Genomic DNA, 21,210 nt, shown 5'->3' with positions numbered 1-21,210 from the left:
TTATTGTTTTTGATAGCGTTAAGAATTGCTGGGATTTGAGGATTCATGTTAAGTTGTTTCTGTGTGATGTTTTATTATTGACGAAAGAGGAGAAGGAATAATAAAAGGAAAATTTTTTTTTTTCAAACGGCAAGATGAAGCATACAAGGAGAGGCAAGGGCAAACAAATGAGGAGAAAAGGATCAACTTTGTTTTGATACTGCCTAAAATGGAAATCACCATAGATACCGCAGTTCACCAAGAAGTTCGTTGTCTCGTTTGTGACCTGCAAACGTAGTGACGCTTCGATGTACTTTCAATACTGCACACCAGCTGTTTGATATGCTTTACATTAACAACTCCATCGTGCGATACAGCCACGTGCCACTGTCATTAGACTTTTCAGCGTCATATACTTTCACCAAGGCAAATAATCTGGCAGCGTCTACATCATAATGCTGAAAGTACACCATAACTTCACCAATACGTATAAGCCTGGACTGCTGAACGCGATTGTTACCCTGCCAGCTGTTGGTGTTAATGGTCAACCGCAGGCGGCATAAAATTATTTTTCCGTGATAGAGAAGGTGTTGACATATTGATGAGATGAAAAAAAAAATGTGGTCAGGTGTGTCGGAAGTTTCATTTGGTACAACAACGGTGGTCCTGGTTGAACTAAATTCAGGTTTATTCAGGTTTTTTGAGGTATATTAAGGTTTTTTTTTCCTGCAGTGCAAGTGGTCCAGCACCAGAGATCAAGACGTCAATGTTCTCTTACCATCCCTTTTTCCTGACTCGTGGTTTGTAATATAAGAGTTGTTGCTGTTGCTGTTGTAACTTAGCGTGTAGTACTTATCAGTTACGTAAGCTGGAAGAACCAGCAATCAGAAGTACTCAATTGCTTAAATAGTTTTAGAAAAATAAGGCACGGTGGTTTCGGAGCCAAGACCTCTGCTTCTTCCAGTATGAAGCAAATTGAGTCAGAGGAAAGGAGTTTTCGATTTTCGTCACCTTTATTTCCCACGAATTCGCTCTATGCAGATCAGAAACCCTTTTTCAAGTTATTCGGTGCAACACCAACCGAATTTACTAAATTATGATAGCAAAATCCTAATGCCAGAAACTAAATCACAGTACCGATAAGTACGTGCATCTCTATTTTTTAGGTATCTTATGTACTACTCTTGTGTGAAAGGGATTGTTTAAATGAAAGGGAACAACGTTTATTCGATAAGTGATATTGATGAGTATATATAGTAATAGCGGCTAACTGTCACATCTTGAAGAAAAGAAACGTTCTTCCTAAATATCAGGCGCTGCGAAAATTGTCGCGAGCCTGCGTTTGCCCTATGTAGTTTTTTGAAGAGAAATCTCTTTGTGTCTGTTTGAATGACAAAACCTGTTGTTCTATACTCTTCATTGCTAACATGTTCAAAGAGAAAATGTCAAGTATGGTGCAAGACAGCTATAACCGTACTTTTCCCAAAAAAACGGCCCAATTTTTTTATTTTAAACATCGAAAAATACTAATCATTTACTGCGACCCTATGCTGAGACTTGTACTTTTTTTACCATTTGCAGAGCCTCACGGCCTTGGTACCCTTGGTAATATGCGTCGATGTAGCACCAAGCCTTTCGCTCAAAATTACATATTATATTCAATATGATTTCATCAAGAACTTTTGGTACAGTCACTTGCAAGCTTTTGAATGAGTAATTGCATCGTTTCTACACCTCTCGCTTAGCACGATGTGCACAATCGTGTCTCTTATTAGATCCTAAAACACAGAAGAGAAAGACATCAGTCTATACCGGATCATAGTTTGCCCATATATAAACAGTCACTTTGGCTGTTATATGTGATTTTATTGGCTATAGGTAATATTGCCGGCCGGCCAAATCTGGGCTGCACTTATAAGCATATCCCGACTTTGAAGTCCTTCTTCTTGGGCTGTGTTGCTTTAAACAAAAATCGGCTGCGTTAAAATTATTCTCCTCCATCGAAATAACGTTTTTAACGCAATAAAAATTTAATATCGTCAACTTTAGGTGACTAGATACTTTTTAAAAGTAGGCCCTAAATTTGGCTGGTTGTAGCTGTCTTGCACCATAATGATTTATGTAAGCTGATTTTGGACACTTTAAAACCACTTTATTCGTGAAAATGTGCGCAAGAAAGTTTAAGCGCGCAAAACATTCATCTTTGCATTTCACTCATGATTTCGATTACGGGCATAGAGAAACTCCCAACGTATTCAATTCGCATGTGCCGGAGCAGCAAGAAATTGGACCACCAGGAATACAAGGATCCCCAGTAGCGATACAAGTGCCACTATCATCAGCAGAAACCAGCACGGAAGCCAGCATCGAGGCCAAAACCACGGAAAGAGAAAGGCGTTGGAGAGAGAAAACTTGAACCATGTTCGTCTTGTTTACTATAAGCGTGTACATGTCAATGGTTAGTTGAATAAACATGAAGGTGCATAGTAGTGAAATAAAGAAAAGATGACTTACAATTGAGTGAGGATCACAAAAATATTTGATATAGAGCAAGTTCTGTAGAAAAGCGAACCTTTTATACTAAAAGACTGACTGCCAATCTACCTCTTCAATGTAAAGGGGCTAGGAACTGTAACGCCATCTGTAGATTATGCTGCATATGATATAGAAATAAAAACCCTATGCGTTAAATCAAGCCTAGCCCACCTTGTTACGCCACACAAGGATTATCAATTGAGCACATCTGGCTATATATCAATATAGAAAAAGTTGACGAAATAGTAACACTACATACTACCTATTAACTTGACAGCCCATTACACAAATGTTGAATATAAATACTATTATTCTAAATGTGCTGACAGCTAATGTATTTCTTGGAGAAGAAATCTCATACCTTCTCTGTATTCTGCGTCGTATATGTGGAAATGAAGAGCATTATGCACGAGTGCATATATGCAGCACACGTACCGTGTTTTCTCTTCAAAGTATATAGCTGTGCATATGCAGATATGGGCTGTGTTTCGATGATCGCATCATCGCCACATATACTCAGTTCACCTACAGCCAGACTCCGTCTTTTGCAGTTCAAACAGCATTTAGGTGAAGATGGCAAAGTGGCAACATCCTTTATGATAGGCAATTTGCCAGCAATTATAAATCTAAGGAAATATGATATATACAGTGGTTCCCCGTCTAATTTCACACTCAACAAGATAAACCCTCAGTTATTTCTATACCCCCTTATAGTATGTGACACCCACAGTAGTTTCAGCACTTTATAGACCCCGTTGAGGCTGAACTTAAACGGGGAACCACTGTAGCTGATATAAGGGGGAGAGACATGCGGGAAACCCCTCAGGGGAAGAAAAACTGGTTGTGGAAAGCGATGAAGCGATGGTAAGTGATGCTTAAATATTACAAAGAGAAGAAAAAATAAATAAAATATACATAGGCTTTACTAGAGACAACAGGTAGAGAGTAGAGAGAGAGATGGGTGTTGGGGACCAGGATAAATCACTAACTCGAGGTTGAGGGAGAGAATTGTGCAAGAACAAGCCGTGGATCTGGTTCAGGTTCAAATCTGTAACCAGGATGGCTGCAGGTATCAATATCCCGAGTGAGCCTTTTTGCGTGGCGTGGTAGTGCCTTTAAGATAGTGTCGACGGTTCTTAAAAGAAAGAAACGAGGCTGCGTCTGTGTTTTTCTTTTCTGTGATGCAAGATCCGTTTGAAACAAATGGCCATCAACGGCAGCAAGTGAGACACGCTTGACTTCAAGCTTGACCGACTGCTGTGGATTCGCGTTGTCAAAGCTTGGTTTAAAAAGGCTTATACGATATTTTATAACGCAAGTAGGATGCCTTTTTTCCCGCTATTCTCCGGTCTAAAAAAGTACCACTTTTCTCTTGACCATTCGTCTTTCGTAAACGGATTTCACCTTGTCAGTAGCGTTTGAGCTTGCGTTACTTCTCCCTCGTGCTTACAGGCGAAAAATGACCCTTTCATCATTTTAGTTATCATCCTCGCATTATCTCTGTCGCATAACCTCCATGAATAATTTATATGGCACATCATGCTATAAACATATACAATGCAGATTGCCAATTGCATCAGTCAGCTTACTTTTGCTGGTAAGAGTTGGCGTGGCACAATGTATTGAAGAATGTATGAGTAAACGATGCAATAATATTATTATACGCGTGATTTTGCTTACGAATATATGATTCTTCATCTGTCAATTGTATCAAGCGCGCAACAACCGAGTCATCTCATCTCCTCCGCTTACGACTGTATTCTCATTTTTAAGCAGCCACAGAAATGGCGACGTAAAACCAAGTTATATCTACAAGAATGCTTTTACTATTGAAGGATGATGGTCGAGAAGAAGGAGAAATGACAGTCGCCATCCGGATCTTTTTTTCAACAACATGTTCGTGCCACCACTTTCCCTTCTTTTTTTTACGCTGATAGCATTCTTATTAAAACTCTGGTCCCAAGCTATATGGTCACAACGTCAGTGCTCTCAGATATAAACAAGTCAAATGCAAAATTGCTCAGCATAGATTCGTAATCGAGAGATGTGACTGACTCGCTTGTAAGAGTGTCTAATTTTTTAGGCCCCTTGCTCGAGCATGGGAAGTCATTGTTTGTATGCATGATGTCAACAACCGAATTACTTGACTATTTCACCATCGTGTATGAGCTGTTCGTCTCAAATCGTGACGCGTTTTAATGTACTGATATTGAACAATTCCTGGAAAGTTGAAGGCTGAAGACTAAATATATAGAAGCGCAAACGTGTATGCTTCAGAAAAGTTGAACGCTCCCCGAGAAACGCAAGGTGGTTGGAAGAATTGCTTAGATCCTGATCGTTTGTCGGATCACGGTCTCAAGCCAATGATGTATTACCGAGTTTACTGACACGGGTAGCAGCAGTTTGTACAGGGGTGAGAACAAAAGCAACGAACAAATACTGTACAAATATAGATATTTAGGAATAGCCAGCACCACATACGACTGTTCGAGTGGGACAACACCAAAATATGTATTCACATTTTCATACACTTTGTATCAGGCGGAAAAACAGAGTGTATGGGTACGCCTCTCACTTACGCTTCTCCACTTACGCTTAAAGTGCTGATGTGTGTAGACTTGAATTGTCTCAAAATAACTGTCTGTTTTATTGTGTCAGTGGTAGAATTGGGGCCGAGACAACAGATATAATATGCACCAATGCTACTGATTGACGGTTTACAGTGTAAAGTAGACGAACGAAATTCACAGGGAAGAAAGAGAGAAAATGATGGAATAGGAGATTTCTCTAATTGAGGTAGTGACTACTAATGCGAAATTAGCTGTCAACTCATCAGTATGCACTAACGAGAAGATGATGGTTAATCGTGCAAGAAGTGGATTGAAGTATACTCACAGAGGGCACACAAGAGGCGGAGGTACTGCTAGCCAGGGTTGGTTCAGGGGAGGTGTGTTTTGATAACAAATACATAGAGAAAGCTATATGAGCTACGCATGGGGGTTCTGCAGCAGCATGTGAGGTAAAGTAACGATGGCAACGATTGCTATGTTGTAAGAAGGTGATCATGACAACATATCCGGTTCTTCAGTTTATCCGTGCGAGTATAGCGGTACCTGCAAAGGGTGCGGAGCTTAGTCCCAAGGTGAAACCGGGGTGTAATGCAGACGAGGCACGAACCGGGAGACATGGAGATACTCGGTGTATGTGTAAACCTCCTCTTTTCTCTCTTAATGATATCCCATGCAGAAAAAAGCAGAAAGGCAGAAAGGCTTAGGCAGTGCGCAGTGGTTGTGTCGTTGTTTCAATAATTTGACAGTCAAGTAAAGGTTTTTTCATCACCACTCTTGTCTCTTTCTTCAACAAGAACCGTGATGGCAACAAAACTGGGCATGTAAGTAGAGCATTGCGCGAACGAGTTACTCCAATCCTTTCCTCACTCGCTCTTTTAAAAGAGTTCTTTTTTTCCAACACATACTCCATTGGCAATTAGCTTTCTTTATGAACCCTTGTCGGCGAATCCGCTTTTGACACACGCGGTGTACTATGGAGCCTTTACAGTGTAAGTTTTTTTCCTACTATAATCTTTCTCTTTCCCAAAAAAAAAACCTTTCATTTTTCAATAATCTCCAACTTGTTTTTTTTTCCAATGCGTCACCAACGTTTCTTTTAATCATTGTCGTTGATTTTGCGTGTGTAGTAGTAGTAGCGGCGGCGGACGGATATGCGTGACGACTACAGGGTAACTAATTTTTTCTGTGCTTCTTCAACTAGGGTGGCATGCTTCTGGTATTTACTTCTTAATAACTTGATTTTCTACGTGCTTTCGTTGCTGTAGCTGTTAAGATTTATCAGGATTGGTTCGCGGATTGGGCGATGCCTAACCTTTTTCTCTATAGGCCTAAAAGAAATTTTGGTTTACCTTGCGAGTGGAAGAGCGAAAGCATGGTAAGTTCGATTGCGCATGCACCTCTCCAGTGAATCGTGACCTGCGCCCACCTCTTGATCCTGTACTCCCTGTGACGCTTGCTGAGTCCTGGAAATGACTCGTATAAACTGACCACCGGCCGCGCATAGACGTTAGGTTCGGGGCACGGGTCGGCAACACGTAGAGACTATGCAGTGGAGCGCGGCCACAACTAAACGCGATGACTGTCAGGGTCATGCCGCCGTAGCAAGCAGCCATACGGGATTGGGCAGTATGGTGAGGTCACGTACACGGATAAGAGGAGGCGTCACAGAGAAAGGTTAGTTGCAAAATATACACAAGAAAACGTCTGAAGAGCGAGCGAGGGGAAAATTGTTTTTCGTTTCTTTTCTATCTGCATCTATGATAGGTTCTGGAGCCCAGACGAAAGTGGAGGTTCTCCCAGCAATGGGAGGGTAGGGTAGGGGCCGCGACGATCCGTTCTGGAAATACAAAGTGGTGAGTGATTGTTTCAATTGTTGCTTGCTTTTACTTAATACTCCAAGTATGGCTTGCTCTAACTTCTTTCTTTGATAGTCCTTTGGTTTGTCTGCAAATATTGCTTGTCCAACTTTATATTGACGGGATGTCTATTACCTGATGATATATTCATACAAAATAAAAGACCAAGAATCATCCTCGTATCATAATGCTGTCTTTTTGTTGGTTTTCGTAATCGTCTTAATGAAAGTGTATACTTATACTAGCCACGCGAACACGATATCCTGCCGTCAACACACGACATCGTCTCTCTGAAAAAGCCGTAAGAATTCTTTGCCAAGTAAGACATGTCTTCTTCTCCTACATGGATTAGGATTACCGAATTTAAGATGGATGAGTCGATTTGTTGAAGTTGACGGTTGTAACATTGCGGATATGTGAAAACACTATAGCTGTGATGAAAGAGCAAAAGAGAAGGAAAAAGAGATAAAATGGCGACATGTTTTAACAAAGCACCGCAACGCGTTGGTATGCCAACTTGACAGAGATCAACAAAAATGCTCTTGACACTTGGCTGCGTCCCTCCGCATCCCATTTGTTCTGCTTATACCTTGCCAAAAAGCACAGTGCCACTCAAACAAGCTTTGATATCTCTTTAGAAACACGATAGCAGGATATTGGACGGAAGGGGTCACTACATGGCGCTCACAGCTAATGGTAACCCGTAAAGCAGACCGCCCTGATAGCTCCTACCGCTTCTTCGATCATGTCACCACCCTGCCCTGGTGAAAATCTTGCACGCTCACATATCAAATACCTCAAAGTATGGGCTCTCACGGGCTATAGCTGCAATAATAATTACCGCAACGTGCTTCCCTGAGTGTACGCAGAAACTAACCCCTGTCTGCAACCAGAAGTGGCAATTTATTACCACGACCACCATCGTTCCAATCGTGTTCTGATTCTTCCCAGCACATGATAGTCAACATGTCCAGTAGCGCAAACAGCATGTGATGAATTCTAGAGGACGTATACAGAGGCAAAGTACTGCGTGCGCCATCCCACTTGCGCGCCACATACCATTCATTATTAAGATGCGCTCTTTTATAGCTGTCGATGCCTTGCACAATTTGTCTTGTTCCTTGCAGAATCGTTATGACAGCCATATTCATACTCAAATCAACAACCTAGTGTGATGGACTGCTGTTGTCAGTCGGGTTTGCTTTGCCACTAAACGATGACGTGAGAAAAAGCGGATCTAGTAAACTCCTCTAAATTGACATTGTCGTCGTCGTCTTTGGCGTCACAGTTAGTGTCCTCGTCGCTTGATGAGAGAAGGTACAGTTTCTGGTGCAAGTGTGTAATGTAGATCCGTCGGGACAGTATGTCGCGGCATAACAGTTTGGACCCAAGTTTTCTCTTTGCCTTTCCAAAAGTGTGCTCGGTGTTTCATTAATGAAGAATTATAAATGACAGAGTCAATCCGGATAATGCAGCAGCTTCAGGAGGTGATCATCATTTCATGAGTAGCAGTGGCGTACCAGTCCCTATCATGTGGTGGAGGCATCAAGTGGCTGGAACAGTCTTGAGTACGTGAGCCCAGATTGATCTTGCGGTACAACACAACAGCACCAACATGATGGCTCTACAATTCGAAGCATCAGCAGACAGCCATTTCCTGTTGGAATTTTGACAATGTAACGATACAGCCAGCACAGTCTCGCTGCTAAATCGGCACTCGTTGCCGTCTATAAAGCAATGCCTTGAGGACGATGTTCGACCTACCGTACGACCAAAACTGGCCAGTCGCAAAATTATTAATGACATCTTGGTCAGGTTATCTTTTTGTTGGCACGTTCCCGCCTGAATCTGTGGAAGAGCATACTAGTAACACTCTATAGTCAGCAACAGAGCCCAGCGGCAGCAACAGAAACAATCAACAGTCTGTGGGAGCGATTTGCATTATCATCCGTGTTTGAGAGCTGTCAGGCATGTGGTCGTCAGGCGCTAAAGGAATAACAGAATCATATCTTGACCTATAAGCTCCTTACAACCTATTGATAAATAGGCATATAGGTAATCGCTATTGTCGCAACCGTTTTTTAAAGCTGTCGCCGTTCCTTCGAAAGTTGCGTATCCGTAGTGTATATCGTCGTTGTTTGTAGACCGAAGTTTGTCAAGACTGTTCTCACTTAAAGCTTCAAAGGTGTCTCAGCAGTGGACTGTGCTTCCTTTGTTATGAGTTTCTGACCACTGGTACTACTTGAAAAAAAAAGTGTGGAACTTGTATAAGATGGACACATTGCCTGCTGTTTTACAAAGCTCAGGCTTTGATCCAAATATCGTTGCCGGAGCTACTTCACGAGTCAACTAGTTCCTGATGATGTATTCAATGCCCGATTATCAAGCTCTACAGCATCCACAGTGACGCATAGAAAAAAAAACGCCTTACTCCTCTTCCTCTTGTTCTTCTTCCGATCCATCGCACAACTATTACTGTACTTCCAACTACAAACCACCCCCGACTATTACCTACTACTACATAACAAACTTATCCCCTACTGCGATGCACATCCTTTCGTTTTCTCGCTCTCTCTACCACTCTTACTTGGTTTTTACATATGCCAACCCTTTTCTCTGATTTTTTTTTCTTTGTAGTAGTCATAAAATATGTTTATGTTGCTGGTAATCAACCCAGAAGTAGCTATACCTTGGAAAACTGTATCCAGCAGTGTTTCACATGGCGGTCGTGCCTTATCACTCTAGTAGATCGACAATATGCATTGTGCTTATTCTCTATCTCTCCCTAGGTTTCTGGAAAAGAGATAGAGAGAGAGAGAGAGAGGGGGTTCTTAGCAGGGAAGGAAATCTTTTACTTGCTCACTCGCGCCCCTGCACCGTTCTGAAATATACCTCGTGTAATAAAGCAGCGATAAATTTAAATGCATGGTCATTGAGCGCATATCGTCATCAGTTTTGTAAAGAGCGATTCTCCCGGTCTCTCTCCATCCACTCCTTCCCTTCTTTCCGGTCTTCTATCTCATGTAATGGATTCAGGGACAGAGCGAGAGGAGATTTACATAGAGTGGGATGTACATTTGGAATCCTAAATTGAAAAGGGCTGTATGCAAATTGAACGGTCTAATCCAAAACAAGTATACACAAATGCACACCATAATTTATGGGCAAATCTACTACTGCGTTCGCAAACTTCATCACATGATTGGCTAATATTACCACAAAGTGGGGACAGATCCTATTTCCTAGCAACCTCCCCCCCTTTTTTTCAGATCTTGACATTTCACAACTTACATTAATTTCAACCATGATTTCAACCATATACGATTACGGAACAGCAGCAGCGCAAAAGGCTGCAATTGCTGTTTTACGTCGTGGTCGGATTCCACAACATATTGGACTCATCTTGGATGGCAACCGACGTTACGCAAAAAAAGCGGGTGCTTCCGACACAAAATCAGGTCACTATGAAGGATGCGAGCGTTTGAAAAAGGTATATACATATATTGTTTTGGTCACTAAGAAAAAAATAAAAAAAAGAGACACAAAAGCAGTAACAACATTTTTTGCTGTGGCTCAAACCAGGTCGTGCGCTTTTGTATGGAACTAGGTATCCATTCGATCACTGTGTTTGGGTTTAGTATCGAAAACTTCAAACGATCGGAAGAGGAAGTGGCCTATTTAATGCAATTGTTCCGTGAGATCTTTGCAACTATTCCCGAAGAGTAAATAAGCCTTTCGTTTTTTTTATCAATAGTGTCGGGGTGGGCCTATCTTTGCATGGCAAATAACAAACATGTAATTTTGTTTTTAGTGAGTGCTTTGCGTATTACAAAGTTGGCATGCGAGTATGCGGTCGCCTTAGTTGTTTGCCACCGGATGTGGTAGAGTTAGCACATGAGGTCATGGACCGGACAAAACACAATACAGAGTAAGTTGCTATATCTCCCGTTGCTACTCTGAATTCAGAAAGCGTTGTTGTGGTTACGGGAAATGGTAGTTTATAAGGGCTGTTGCTAAGTGACAACGGGGACAACAACAACAACCATAGGCGATACGTTAATGTCTGCTGCGCATACACCTCGAGAGATGAAATGGCCACGGCCATCAAGGAGAATGTTCACCTTGTAGAAGAAGGCGAAATGGACATAGAGTAAGTGACTTACAAGCCTGTGGCGCACAAAAGAAAGGGACTTTCCACTCAAATGGGCTCAAAAATAGCGATATTACGGAGAGATCCATCCAAAACCATCTGTTTACCTCAAGAAGTCCGCCACTAGACATCCTTGTGCGCACGTCTGGCGAAATTAGACTCAGTGATTTTTTGCTTTGGCAGGTACGCATTCAATTGCTTCGTTCTATGTACACGGTAGAGGGAGTTTTGAACGATGTATTAAAGAAAGATCTAGTGCAAGAAAAAAGCAGCGACGATGGGTTATCTGATTGTTATTATTCTGTATTATAGGCGAGCGATCATTGTCAAATACAGATTTTAAACTGCTTGTGGCCAGAAATTACATTTTGGAAGATCCTACCCATACTACTGGAATACCAAATATACCATGACACATCACGCAATTACAACAACAACAACAAAAGCGTTGTTAGTGGCAGCATTACTACTACAAGCACAGCTGCTGCTGCAGCTGCTGCCGATGATGATGAAGGCAGTCGGTCATCGAAATAAAATGACTAAATAAGGGTACAATCGATGAGGGGCGGGATGGCAGTGCCCCTTTGGGGTTATTTTTACCAGAAAAGTATTTTTAAAACACAAAAACCTTTTTCCTTGTGTACCCACCAACACCACTTTTTTTTTTTTGCCCTTCTTCTTCTTCACTTTACTCCTCCTTTCCTTCCACTTCCACTTCCTCGTCCGTTTTCTCTCTTTCTTCTTCTTCTTCTTCAGACTTCGTTTACGAAGATAATAATAAAAAACAAGAGGCAGTCATGTTGTATCTCACAGACGACTTGGGCTTGCTTCCATTTTTCCTGCCGCTAGGCATCATTGGTTTCTATCGTTACCTGTGGTATGCCATCCGCGTCATTGCGTGGCTCACATACAAGCCTCGACGACCCAAGGCCAACCCAACATACCGCCCTGAACATGATGTCACTATCATTGTACCCACCATCGATGCCGGCGAAGAGTTCAAGATTGCCGCACGAAGCTGGCTAGCCTGCAACCCGAAAGAAATCGTCATTATCACCGAGACACAAATGAGAGAGCCGTTGCAGGAGCTTGCAAACGAAGTCGACCCTACCAGAATTAGGGTGCTTACTGTACCCAAGGCCAATAAGCGCCTGCAGATGACTGCGGGTGTGAATGCCACCACAACCGAGATTCTTGTCTTTGCTGACGACGATGCCATCTGGAAACCAACGATGCTGGAATATATCCTGGCATGTTTTGAAGATCTCAAGATGGGCGGGGTGGGCACTTCACAGACTGTCCATGCGGTCGATCCCAACGGACACCAGACGCTCTGGGAAATCCTGGCTGGATTTCGATTGACTTCGCGCAATATCGAAATTGCTGCATCCACGCATATCGATGGCGGCATCTGCTGCTTGTCTGGCCGTACCGCAGCCTATCGCACGCTGATCTTGAAAGACCCGGCTTTCCAGTACTGCTTCACCAATGATCTGTGGCTCAACAAGTACCCATTGAACTCTGGCGACGACAAGTTCTTGACTCGATGGATGTGCTCGCATGGCTGGAACACGTATGCTCAAGTGTGTACAGAGGCAGAACTCTACTCGACGTTCAAGAACAATTGGCGATTCTTGAAGCAAGTGCTCCGATGGACCCGTAATACATGGCGCTCTGATTTCCGCTCGCTTTTCACGGAGCGTTATATTTGGCGTAGACACCCCTATGTGGCTTTCACCATGGTCGACAAGATCTTCAATCCCTTGACTTTGTTGGCCGGGCCTATTCTCGTCGGCGTCTTTACCTCGTTGCAAGAAAAGAATGCCGGTCCCACTAATCCTCCTTTGCCTGGATGGAATGTTGCCGTGTCCTACATTGTCTGGCTCTTGGTCACTCGTTTCATCAAGCTCATCCCACACTTTTTCCACCGTCCTCTCGATATTTGGGTGCTTCCTTGTTGGCTGATCTTCAACTATTACTTTGCCATCATGAAAATTTATGCGCTTTTCACGCTCCATGTTACAGCTTGGGGTACTCGAACGTTCACTAATGTAAGTTGCACGCTTAAATTTTATACTTTGGGGGTTCTCCCCCCCCCCCGGGGGTAGAGACAGAGATGGAGTGGGCAGATGTGTATATGTGTCGTAGTGCCTATGTGGAAAGAGTCGAAGAAGAAGAAAAAAAAAGGAGTGGGGTGGGGAGGGATTGGATCTACACTTCTCCAAGTATAAACATGCTAATATACTAACTTTAAAAAATCTTGTATAGGGTGAAGGTCTTGGCGCGCCGATGGTGGACGATGAAAAGAATAACTCATCGGCGGACAACACTGCTGAGCACCACAGACAACAAGAAAATAAAATTGAAATGAGCGATATGGCACACCAACAGCAACAACAACAACAACGAGACCCATTCTCCGATGATATCGATTATGCTGACGATCATATCCAACACCACCAGCGTCAACAGCAACTTCAAAACCATCCCAACAGCCCCTACGGACACTACCAATAATTAATAGCAACAATCCTTGCGCCACGCCATACACTCACACACACTAACTCATGTGCACTTCTTCTTCTGCTGCTGCTCAGCCATGATCAACAAGCGCAGAAAAAAAAGACACTATCAAGCACGATTTGTTGATCTACTCAATACATAGTCATATAAATTGCATTCGCACTGTTTTCTAGTCTCATTACTTATCTCCACCATTCACCTTAGTTCGTCTTTCTTCTTCTTCTCTCGCGCCCTTTCCACACCACAACGTATAAACACAAATGCACTTTTTACCCGCTATTTCTACTGGAACTGTTCTAACCAACTTGCGCAATAACCCCCTCTTCTCAATGTAATTTGTTTATTTGCAACTTCTTTCATCTTTTTATTTTCTTCTTGTTATGTGTAAAGAGTAATATACGAAAAAAAAATGAATAATGCTCGATCACACAAAGACACAACTAGCCACACAGCATACCTTTCATAACCCTATACTGTTTCAAAAACAAATAAATACAGTTAGATTGTCTTCTAATAAAAGAAAATAAAGGATGATGATGATGATGGTACCATAATGTAGAGCCGGGATCTTGTAACATAATGATGTCCCTCTCGTTCCCGCCCCTGATATTGAGGAACAAAGTAAAAAGTAGTCTTATTATCATTATTATAAGCATTCACTGTTATATGTAACAACGGAACTATTCCGCTATGTTTATATTTACTCCTGCTTTTTTTTTCTTTCTTCCCTAAAATGCACGCATATAGAATCTTGTTTTTTGTTCCAAAACGTTAGAATCTGTCATGTTGTTTCTGAAATGAATTTCATTGGATGATTCGGCAGATCGACAACACACAGCAACTACATAGTAGCAGCAGCAGCAAAGAGAAACATAAACAAAAAAACTAGAGCGATCTCATATTCTCTACATCTCTCCCCTTTTGTTTATTTGTAGTCTCAAACAGCATACTCCATTGTTACTACTATAAGTACACATGAACATGTGAATGCACATATACAAATATTAATACCGTATACTGTACTGTCACTTTTGTTCCCAAGTCAGTTGTATCTATAGCACACACAAGAGAGTTGGGTATATTTTCAATGTGGTATACAGTGTTGCTCAGCAATAGCAACTTTTAAGCTGCAAAAATAATGCAAGATAGGTTGTTTTCCTGATAAAGTAGCACCATATACTACGTTCAAAGTATCATATGCAATCAGTGCGCCTGGCTTCACCCTTACACTCATTACATGAGCGGCGGAACGTGACCGGACTCGCAGCAAGCAGAAATATGTAGCAAGCCCCAGGTTTCGTGGGCTACTGTGCATTAGTGCGTGCATGTTTTGTATCTTTATTTACTTTGAGGCAAAGAACTTTTGTGCTTTGGTAATAAATCACATTCGTCATCCGCGATAGTATGTGGAGCTTTTTATGTATTCCAAATAACCACTATGGTGCTGATGAATGATGCTTTTGATCATGTGATGGATTTTCCTGCTGAGAAGATTCAATATAAAGAAAATTTATATGCCTTGCATTATAAGTATGCAGTGATTTAGAACGACCTCCTGTCTATACTACTAGTACACCTCTGGGCTCGGTCGTTGATGTACAGCTGTTAATAGCACCAGTTAACCTTCTTTCATGCTTTCACATTCTCATCGTTGTATATACGTAAGCAAAAAACGCATCCTTACCCATTTTCATTGCGCCATGACAAGGATCACCCTCTTATGAGTAAACGACAACACCATTTGTGTCTATATTGCTCTATGATGTGTTCGCGATCATTGTATATTGGCAACGTGAATTGATAGCTATATATGCAACGGCAATCGGATTCGGTTCCACGAGGATGCAGGCCAATTTTGATAGCTATTACTTGCATATTGATCCAGCATTCGATGGAGCTCAATCACCGTACACGCATCAGCAATTACCTCCACTTTTCATACATGTGCATAACGTGGTGTATTTGAAACAGCAAGCAAGTGTATGCACTATTTTTTACTTATATGTAGACTTCCTTGTGTATGAGTTTGAAGGGTGCTATCGCGTAGTCCTCGTGCACCTTGCTCCGACACGTTTTCCCCAGCAATCCAGTTTATCATACGTATTAATACTGAGCTTTCCAACAGTATGTATATGGCTTGGTCTGTAACGGTGTCCATTCTGGCGAGAGTGATACTTGACAGCTGGCCGGATTTACATAGCGTGGTAATAAGCTCTTGGAGTCCTTGACTTATAACATGAACCAGGCTTGCACCTGCTTGATGAAGATCGATGTTTTGATGCCACTCAGCGCAGCGCCGAAATAATATGCTTTCTTATGACTTTTTTAAGATTTAGACAGTCTTGCGTATCGCTCAAACAATTTGTGTAAATTTCGACGACACTGCAATGCTGTAGACGCGCTTTATTGAAATAAAAAGGTCTGCAGTAAGTCGCCCAAGATTTCATGATAGCACCAGCGATTACTGTAACTCGATCATGTCCGATACATTTGCGACGCTTAAGAGCTGTGTTTTTGATAGTAAGAGTAGTGGCTCTATAAGCGGGAGACAGCAATATTGTGAGATTACATGCTTTTTACAATATACATCCCCGGATATCGTACATTATGTACTGTTCCAGTGGTAGATCCGCAATGTATGCAAAGATTGTTTTCAAAATTCCTCGATTCTTGTATATAAGTGTCGATCGATATTTATTTGACTTTGTTTAGTGATTTAGGAGGTTGAAAAGGTTTGTTGTACGTCAAAATTTTGAGGCTTGATGCAACACGATTGATGGCATCCCAACACATGCATCATCTATATCGAATCATCGTAGCTGCTGGCAGCGCTGTATAATCACTCTAACATCTTCTCTGGTAAATGGAACTTGATTTTAACCTGAGACTTGTAAATGTATCGTTTTCCCTCCACCACAGCGAATTCCCCCCCCCCGTTAGCTATGTCATAGACACTGTCGTGTGGTAAATAAAACTTGACAACGCACCACAGAATGATGATACAGTTGTTGCTATCGTGAGACCGCTTTTGTGTTGTTGCCGACGTTGATAGTCAAGCTCGTCAATCCCGCAAAAGAGCTTCTTTAATCAACACGACTTGTGATCGGAGCTGTCGTTCGCGCAAGCTGCAATATAATGGTTGTACCTTTTGGTCATCCATCCTTTATTACAAAAAAAGAAAGCATATTACACGTCGCATTACCTGTCATACTCGATCATCCATTTCGCGTCGGCGGGTACACGAATTGTGTTCCCCTGCATAGCAGGACATACACAGAAATATTCAAAATCAATTGAGTCTGTCAGGTAGAACATTTCATTTCCAATAAATTTGATGAGATTTTGAATAGACTTTCATCCACAATATAAAAGTTGAGGAGAAATTTCACATATACAAACAGGATTATTATAGTAACATGCGATGGAAGATGGAGTTAAAAACAAAAAGTATAGAGAAAGAAATATATAGACGATTTAGAAACAAAGCATGAAAGCAAAATAACCCAAAAGATACACGCTCTAGATTTAAGCCTTAAGATATACAGCGACCTTATCCTTGAGACCTAAAGCCTTCTTGCAATCGGCAGGTTCCTGCTTATCGCTGCTTTCAAGGACAGTCAAATCCTTGATGCCCTTGCACAAAGCCTTGACAGCCAGTAATTGGCCCTTGAGCAAGGTCGTTAAGTCAACATCATCGGTGTGGATGTAAGCAACGCCATCCTTCTTGACGTTGAACTGAACGGCTATACTACGAACGGTCTTGACAACTTCGTAGACGGCATCAAACTGTTTTTCAGCTTCGGCGAATGCATAGCATGCTTCTTCAACAGGGTAGCGGGCCTTGACAATGGTCTCGACCTTGTCGCCAGCACGACGGTTCAAGCGCTGATACAATTCTTCGGTCACGAATGGCATGAATGGGTGCATTAACTTCAAACCACCTTCCAAACAAGTGTACAAGGTATCCTGAGCAGCACGCTTTTGCTTGGCCATCGATTCGTCGGTGGAGTCGCAGATGGGTTTAATGATTTCCTATCGAGCACAAGTTGATTTAAGTTAGTATCTAATGGACTAGATATAGGGTTCTTTCTAATCAAGTGGACTTACAATGTATACATCACAGAGATCGTATAACCAGAACTGATGGACAGCGCTGGTAGCAGCCATGAAGTTTCGCTCGGCAAGTGCCTTGTTGGTGTCTCTTGCGGCAGCATTTAATTTGGAAAGCATCCACTTGTCAGCCAAGGACTCGTTGCCGGTGGGCTACATGTATAAAGAGCTCATGATTAACTATTCCCCTCTTTTTTTTCTTCACCTTTCTAAACAGCAGCCATTAAAAAAAACAGGCCAAGAAAAGCAGAGAGAGAGAGATATTACCTTGGCATCAGCATTGGGCTGGAAGTCGTTACCCAGCTTCATCATGGCGAAACGAGTAGCGTTCCAGATCTTGTTACAGAACTTACGGTAACCCTCAACACGCAGGATATCCAAGTTGATGTCACGTCCACCGGTAGTGTAAGCGCAGAGAGCGAAACGCAAGGCATCGGTACCGCACTGGGGGATACCCTTGGGGTAATCGGTCTTTTGACCAGCCTTTGCCTTTTCGATTTCACGAGGATCCAAGTTACCCTCCAGCAATTTGGCGTGCAAACCGTCCAAGGCAATACCTTCAATGACATCGACAGGATCAATGACGTTACCAAGCGACTTGGACATCTTACGGCCGTGAGCATCACGGATCATGGCGTGGCAAAAGACTTCAGAGAAAGGCACCTTGCCGGTCAACTTGATACCAAGCATGACCATACGGGCGACCCAGAAGAACAAAATGTCCCAACCAGTCTCCAACAACGACGAAGGATAGAACTTTTCGAAATCGTCGGTCTATGACAAAAAGTTTGTTGTTAGCTCTAAATGTATAAGTGTGTGTGTGTGTGTGTGTGTTTTTTACCTTATCAGGCCAACCCATGAGAGAGAATGGCCACAAACCAGAAGAGAACCAGGTGTCAAGCACATCAGGATCCTGCTCCAAGGTGTACTTTTTGCCAGCAAACTTCTTTTCAGCTTCGATCTTAGCAGCAGCTTCGTCTTGACCACTAACCCAGCGATCGTTGTCGGAATAATCCGTAGCATCTTCGCCTTCAAACTTGACATAGTAGGCAGGCACACGGTGGCCCCACCACAACTGACGCGAAATACACCAGTCCTGCATGTTGCCCAACCAACGGAACCAGTCGGCTTCCGAGACCTTGGGAGCAATCTTCAATTCACCATCGGTGACGGCCTTGATAGCAGCATCAGCCATGGACTTGCAGCTGACCCACCATTGGGGCTTCATGATAGGTTCAATGACATCGCCGGACTTGGAGCACACGGGGACGGTCATTGGGTTATCCTTGACATCCACAAACAAGCCCTTGGCCTTCAAGTCCTCAACGATCTGCTTACGGACATGGAAACGCTTCATGCCCGTGTAAGGACCCGCATTTTCGTTAAAGGTACCGTCGTCGTTCATGATGTTGATGAATTCAAGGTTGTGACGCTTGCCGACTTCGTAATCGTTGAAATCGTGGGCGGGTGTGATCTTGACAGCACCAGTACCGAATTCCATATCAACAGCAACGTCGTCTGTCACAATAGGAATGCGGCGTTCAGGGAGGAATGGATGCACAGCAAACTTGCCGTGCAAATGCTTGTAGCGAGGATCCTCGGGGTGGACGGCAATGGCAGAATCACCCAACATGGTTTCAATACGCGTGGTAGCAACCACCAAGCGTTCGTCCGAGTTTTCAATCTGGTAGGCGAATTCGTTCAACACACCGAATTCGAACTTTTCGTTGGCTTCATAGCCAGGCACGTTCATCAGGATGCGACCAGGCAATTCCTTGTTTTCGACCTCGAGGTTCGACAAGGCAGTGTTCAGGCGCACACACCAGTTGACGAGACGGTTGGCACGATAGATGGTGCCTTCCTGATGCAAGCGGACGAACGTTTCACGAACAGCTTTCGAGAGTTTCTAATATTCCCCCCTCCCCACTGGGTTAGTTTCCGTTGATCCCATCCCATCACGCGAACGTGTTTCACCCACCCCAGCCATGCCAAAAATTTCATGCGAGGAAACTTACAGGATCCATGGTGAATGCAACTCTGTTCCAGTCATACGAAGCACCAAGACGGTAAAACTGCTCATGGATTCTGCCACCGTACTTTTCCTTCCACTGCCACACTTGCTCAACGAATGCCTCACGACCGAAATCATGGCGCGTCTTCTTTTGCTCGTTCCAAAGCTTCTTTTCAACAACAGATTGGCACGAAATACCGGCGTGATCTGTACCGGGATTAAACAAGACAGTCTTGCCCAACATGCGGTTCCTGATACAAAAATTCGTTTTTTTCTTGATTTAGCTCTTTTTCAATTAAAAAGTGGAAGGAATCCCTTTAGCTTACCATCGCACAAGCGTATCTTGGATAGAGACAGTCAAGGCGTGACCAATGTGAAGCGAGCCGGTGACGTTGGGTGGAGGTGCAGGAACCACAAACAAACCTTCGGGCTTGATCTTGCCATCCTCGGTCAATTCAGGCTCAAAGTAGCCTTGCTTGACCCACCAATGATACCAAGCAGACTCAACAGCGTGTGGATCATAGGCACCGGCCATAGGTTCGGACATGTCTACCACATCAGGTTAAGCTCGGTTCCTGGGTATATACTTGGGCTCAATAACACACACGCGTTTTTTTTTTCTGATTTACCCTTCTTTTCACCCTCAGGCGTCTTGTTGACAAAGACGGGCTGTTCAGCAGTCTTGGCTGCCTTTTTCTTCTTCTTTTCACTGTTTTCGTTTGCTGCGGCCTTCTTCTTCTCTGCCTCTTGCTATAACATATATTTACGTAAACATGAACAGTGTCAGTTCTTTTGAATCGATATAGCAATTGCGCGCGGAATCATGTTTTTTACTATTGTTACTACTATGCCTTGCAAAATAAAAAAGACAGTAATTTATTATTACCTTGGCCTTCTTAGCCTCGAATTTGGCAAGCTTTGCACGACGCTTTTCTTCGTTCTTTGCCTCATTCTTAGCCTTCTTGGCAGCAGCGGCAGCGTCAGCATCGGTGGGTGTATCGGTTGCTGCAGGGGGAGCGTTTTCCTTCTTTTCTTCGGTGGCCATTTTTTTTTAAAATGTCAAAGAGGGAGAGAGAGAGAGAAGCTATATATATTCGCCCACAAAAAAAAAAGAGCGGGTTTGCTGGGTGGGGTTGGGGTGAGCTTTGCATACTTGCGTCCAAAAATGTCACCCAGAGTCATTCTGGGTCCAAGCCACTTTTCCTTCTCCCAACCAAGAATTGGCTGTCCAACACCCTACCTCCGGTTCATGCGACACCCAACCCCCGAATCGCCACCACTACTACTCACTGGAAGCGTTGACAACCTTTTTTTTTTTACTTTCCCGCCTTTTTTAGCACACAATGCGCAGCTCAACAATGACTCACCATGAGGTATCTTGACCAAACACACACTGTGAACAAAACACTACACCGCTTCGTATACTTTTGTTTGGGGCGAGCTATACCATGTATATACCAAGTTTATATTTTAACT

The 21,210-nt window shown here is 43.0% G+C and overlaps 6 protein-coding genes across 6 annotated transcripts; 4 read left to right on the top strand and 2 right to left on the bottom strand.

Annotated features, from left to right (window-relative positions):
• Positions 1 to 8,441: 8,441 nt before the first annotated feature.
• On the top strand, positions 8,442 to 8,938 carry BDB00DRAFT_873294 (uncharacterized protein; the record flags this gene model as incomplete). Its single annotated transcript, XM_053127071.1, has 3 exons — positions 8,442 to 8,508; positions 8,629 to 8,755; positions 8,821 to 8,938. 3 exons carry the CDS (start codon positions 8,442 to 8,444, stop codon positions 8,936 to 8,938), a joined length of 312 nt encoding a protein of 103 aa, XP_052978802.1.
• Positions 8,939 to 9,315: 377 nt separating this feature from the next.
• Positions 9,316 to 10,306, top strand: BDB00DRAFT_827837 (uncharacterized protein; the record flags this gene model as incomplete). The annotated part of the gene is made up of 3 exons (XM_053123815.1): positions 9,316 to 9,733; positions 9,833 to 10,040; positions 10,232 to 10,306. Coding segments are annotated over exons 1-2 (271 nt in total), but the record flags the coding sequence as incomplete, so codon positions are not given.
• Positions 10,145 to 11,756, top strand: BDB00DRAFT_429420 (di-trans,poly-cis-decaprenylcistransferase). Its single transcript, XM_053117360.1, has 6 exons — positions 10,145 to 10,430; positions 10,523 to 10,662; positions 10,752 to 10,868; positions 10,989 to 11,090; positions 11,159 to 11,273; positions 11,403 to 11,756. Exons 1-6 carry the CDS (start codon positions 10,245 to 10,247, stop codon positions 11,622 to 11,624), a joined length of 882 nt encoding a protein of 293 aa, XP_052978800.1. The 5' UTR covers positions 10,145 to 10,244; the 3' UTR covers positions 11,625 to 11,756.
• A 401-nt stretch (positions 11,757 to 12,157) lies between these two features.
• On the top strand, positions 12,158 to 13,198 carry BDB00DRAFT_765199 (glycosyltransferase like family 2-domain-containing protein; the record flags this gene model as incomplete). Its single annotated transcript, XM_053119499.1, has 1 exon — positions 12,158 to 13,198. The coding sequence occupies one exon, from the start codon at positions 12,158 to 12,160 to the stop codon at positions 13,196 to 13,198; it is 1,041 nt and encodes a 346-aa protein (XP_052978799.1).
• Positions 13,199 to 14,612: 1,414 nt separating this feature from the next.
• Positions 14,613 to 15,060, bottom strand: BDB00DRAFT_429358 (uncharacterized protein). The gene has a single exon (XM_053117359.1). The coding sequence runs from the start codon at positions 14,938 to 14,940 to the stop codon at positions 14,698 to 14,700; it is 243 nt and encodes an 80-aa protein (XP_052978798.1). The 5' UTR covers positions 14,941 to 15,060; the 3' UTR covers positions 14,613 to 14,697.
• Positions 15,061 to 16,766: 1,706 nt separating this feature from the next.
• BDB00DRAFT_429129 (valyl-tRNA synthetase) lies at positions 16,767 to 20,892 on the bottom strand. Its single transcript, XM_053117358.1, has 8 exons — positions 20,621 to 20,892; positions 20,364 to 20,484; positions 20,061 to 20,283; positions 19,739 to 19,985; positions 18,565 to 19,629; positions 17,991 to 18,497; positions 17,721 to 17,876; positions 16,767 to 17,645 (listed from the first exon to the last, which is right to left on the bottom strand). The coding sequence occupies exons 1-8, from the start codon at positions 20,777 to 20,779 to the stop codon at positions 17,139 to 17,141; spliced, it is 2,985 nt and encodes a 994-aa protein (XP_052978797.1). The 5' UTR covers positions 20,780 to 20,892; the 3' UTR covers positions 16,767 to 17,138.
• Positions 20,893 to 21,210: the final 318 nt, after the last annotated feature.

Source organism: Zychaea mexicana, assembly GCF_025766255.1.
Source record: "Zychaea mexicana strain RSA 1403 chromosome Unknown BDB00scaffold_46, whole genome shotgun sequence".
In the NCBI taxonomy this organism is placed as follows: Eukaryota; Fungi; Mucoromycota; class Mucoromycetes; order Mucorales; family Lichtheimiaceae; genus Zychaea; species Zychaea mexicana.
This window is presented reverse-complemented; position numbering and strand designations above follow the sequence as displayed.

Bases quoted from the DNA above. Each gene is read 5' to 3' on its own strand.
- BDB00DRAFT_429420 (XM_053117360.1), top strand. From the start codon at position 10,245: ATGATTTCAACCATATACGATTACGGAACAGCAGCAGCGCAAAAGGCT. The intron at 10,663-10,751 runs GTAAATAAGCCT...TTTTGTTTTTAG, and splicing joins TTTGCAACTATTCCCGAAGA to TGAGTGCTTTGCGTATTACA. The intron at 10,869-10,988 runs GTAAGTTGCTAT...CAACAACCATAG, and splicing joins CGGACAAAACACAATACAGA to GCGATACGTTAATGTCTGCT.
- BDB00DRAFT_429358 (XM_053117359.1), bottom strand. From the start codon at position 14,940: ATGCACGCACTAATGCACAGTAGCCCACGAAACCTGGGGCTTGCTACA.
- BDB00DRAFT_429129 (XM_053117358.1), bottom strand. From the start codon at position 20,779: ATGGCCACCGAAGAAAAGAAGGAAAACGCTCCCCCTGCAGCAACCGAT. The intron at 20,485-20,620 runs GTAATAATAAAT...TATATGTTATAG, and splicing joins TCGAGGCTAAGAAGGCCAAG to CAAGAGGCAGAGAAGAAGAA. The intron at 17,877-17,990 runs GTAATATCTCTC...TTATACATGTAG, and splicing joins AGCCCAATGCTGATGCCAAG to CCCACCGGCAACGAGTCCTT.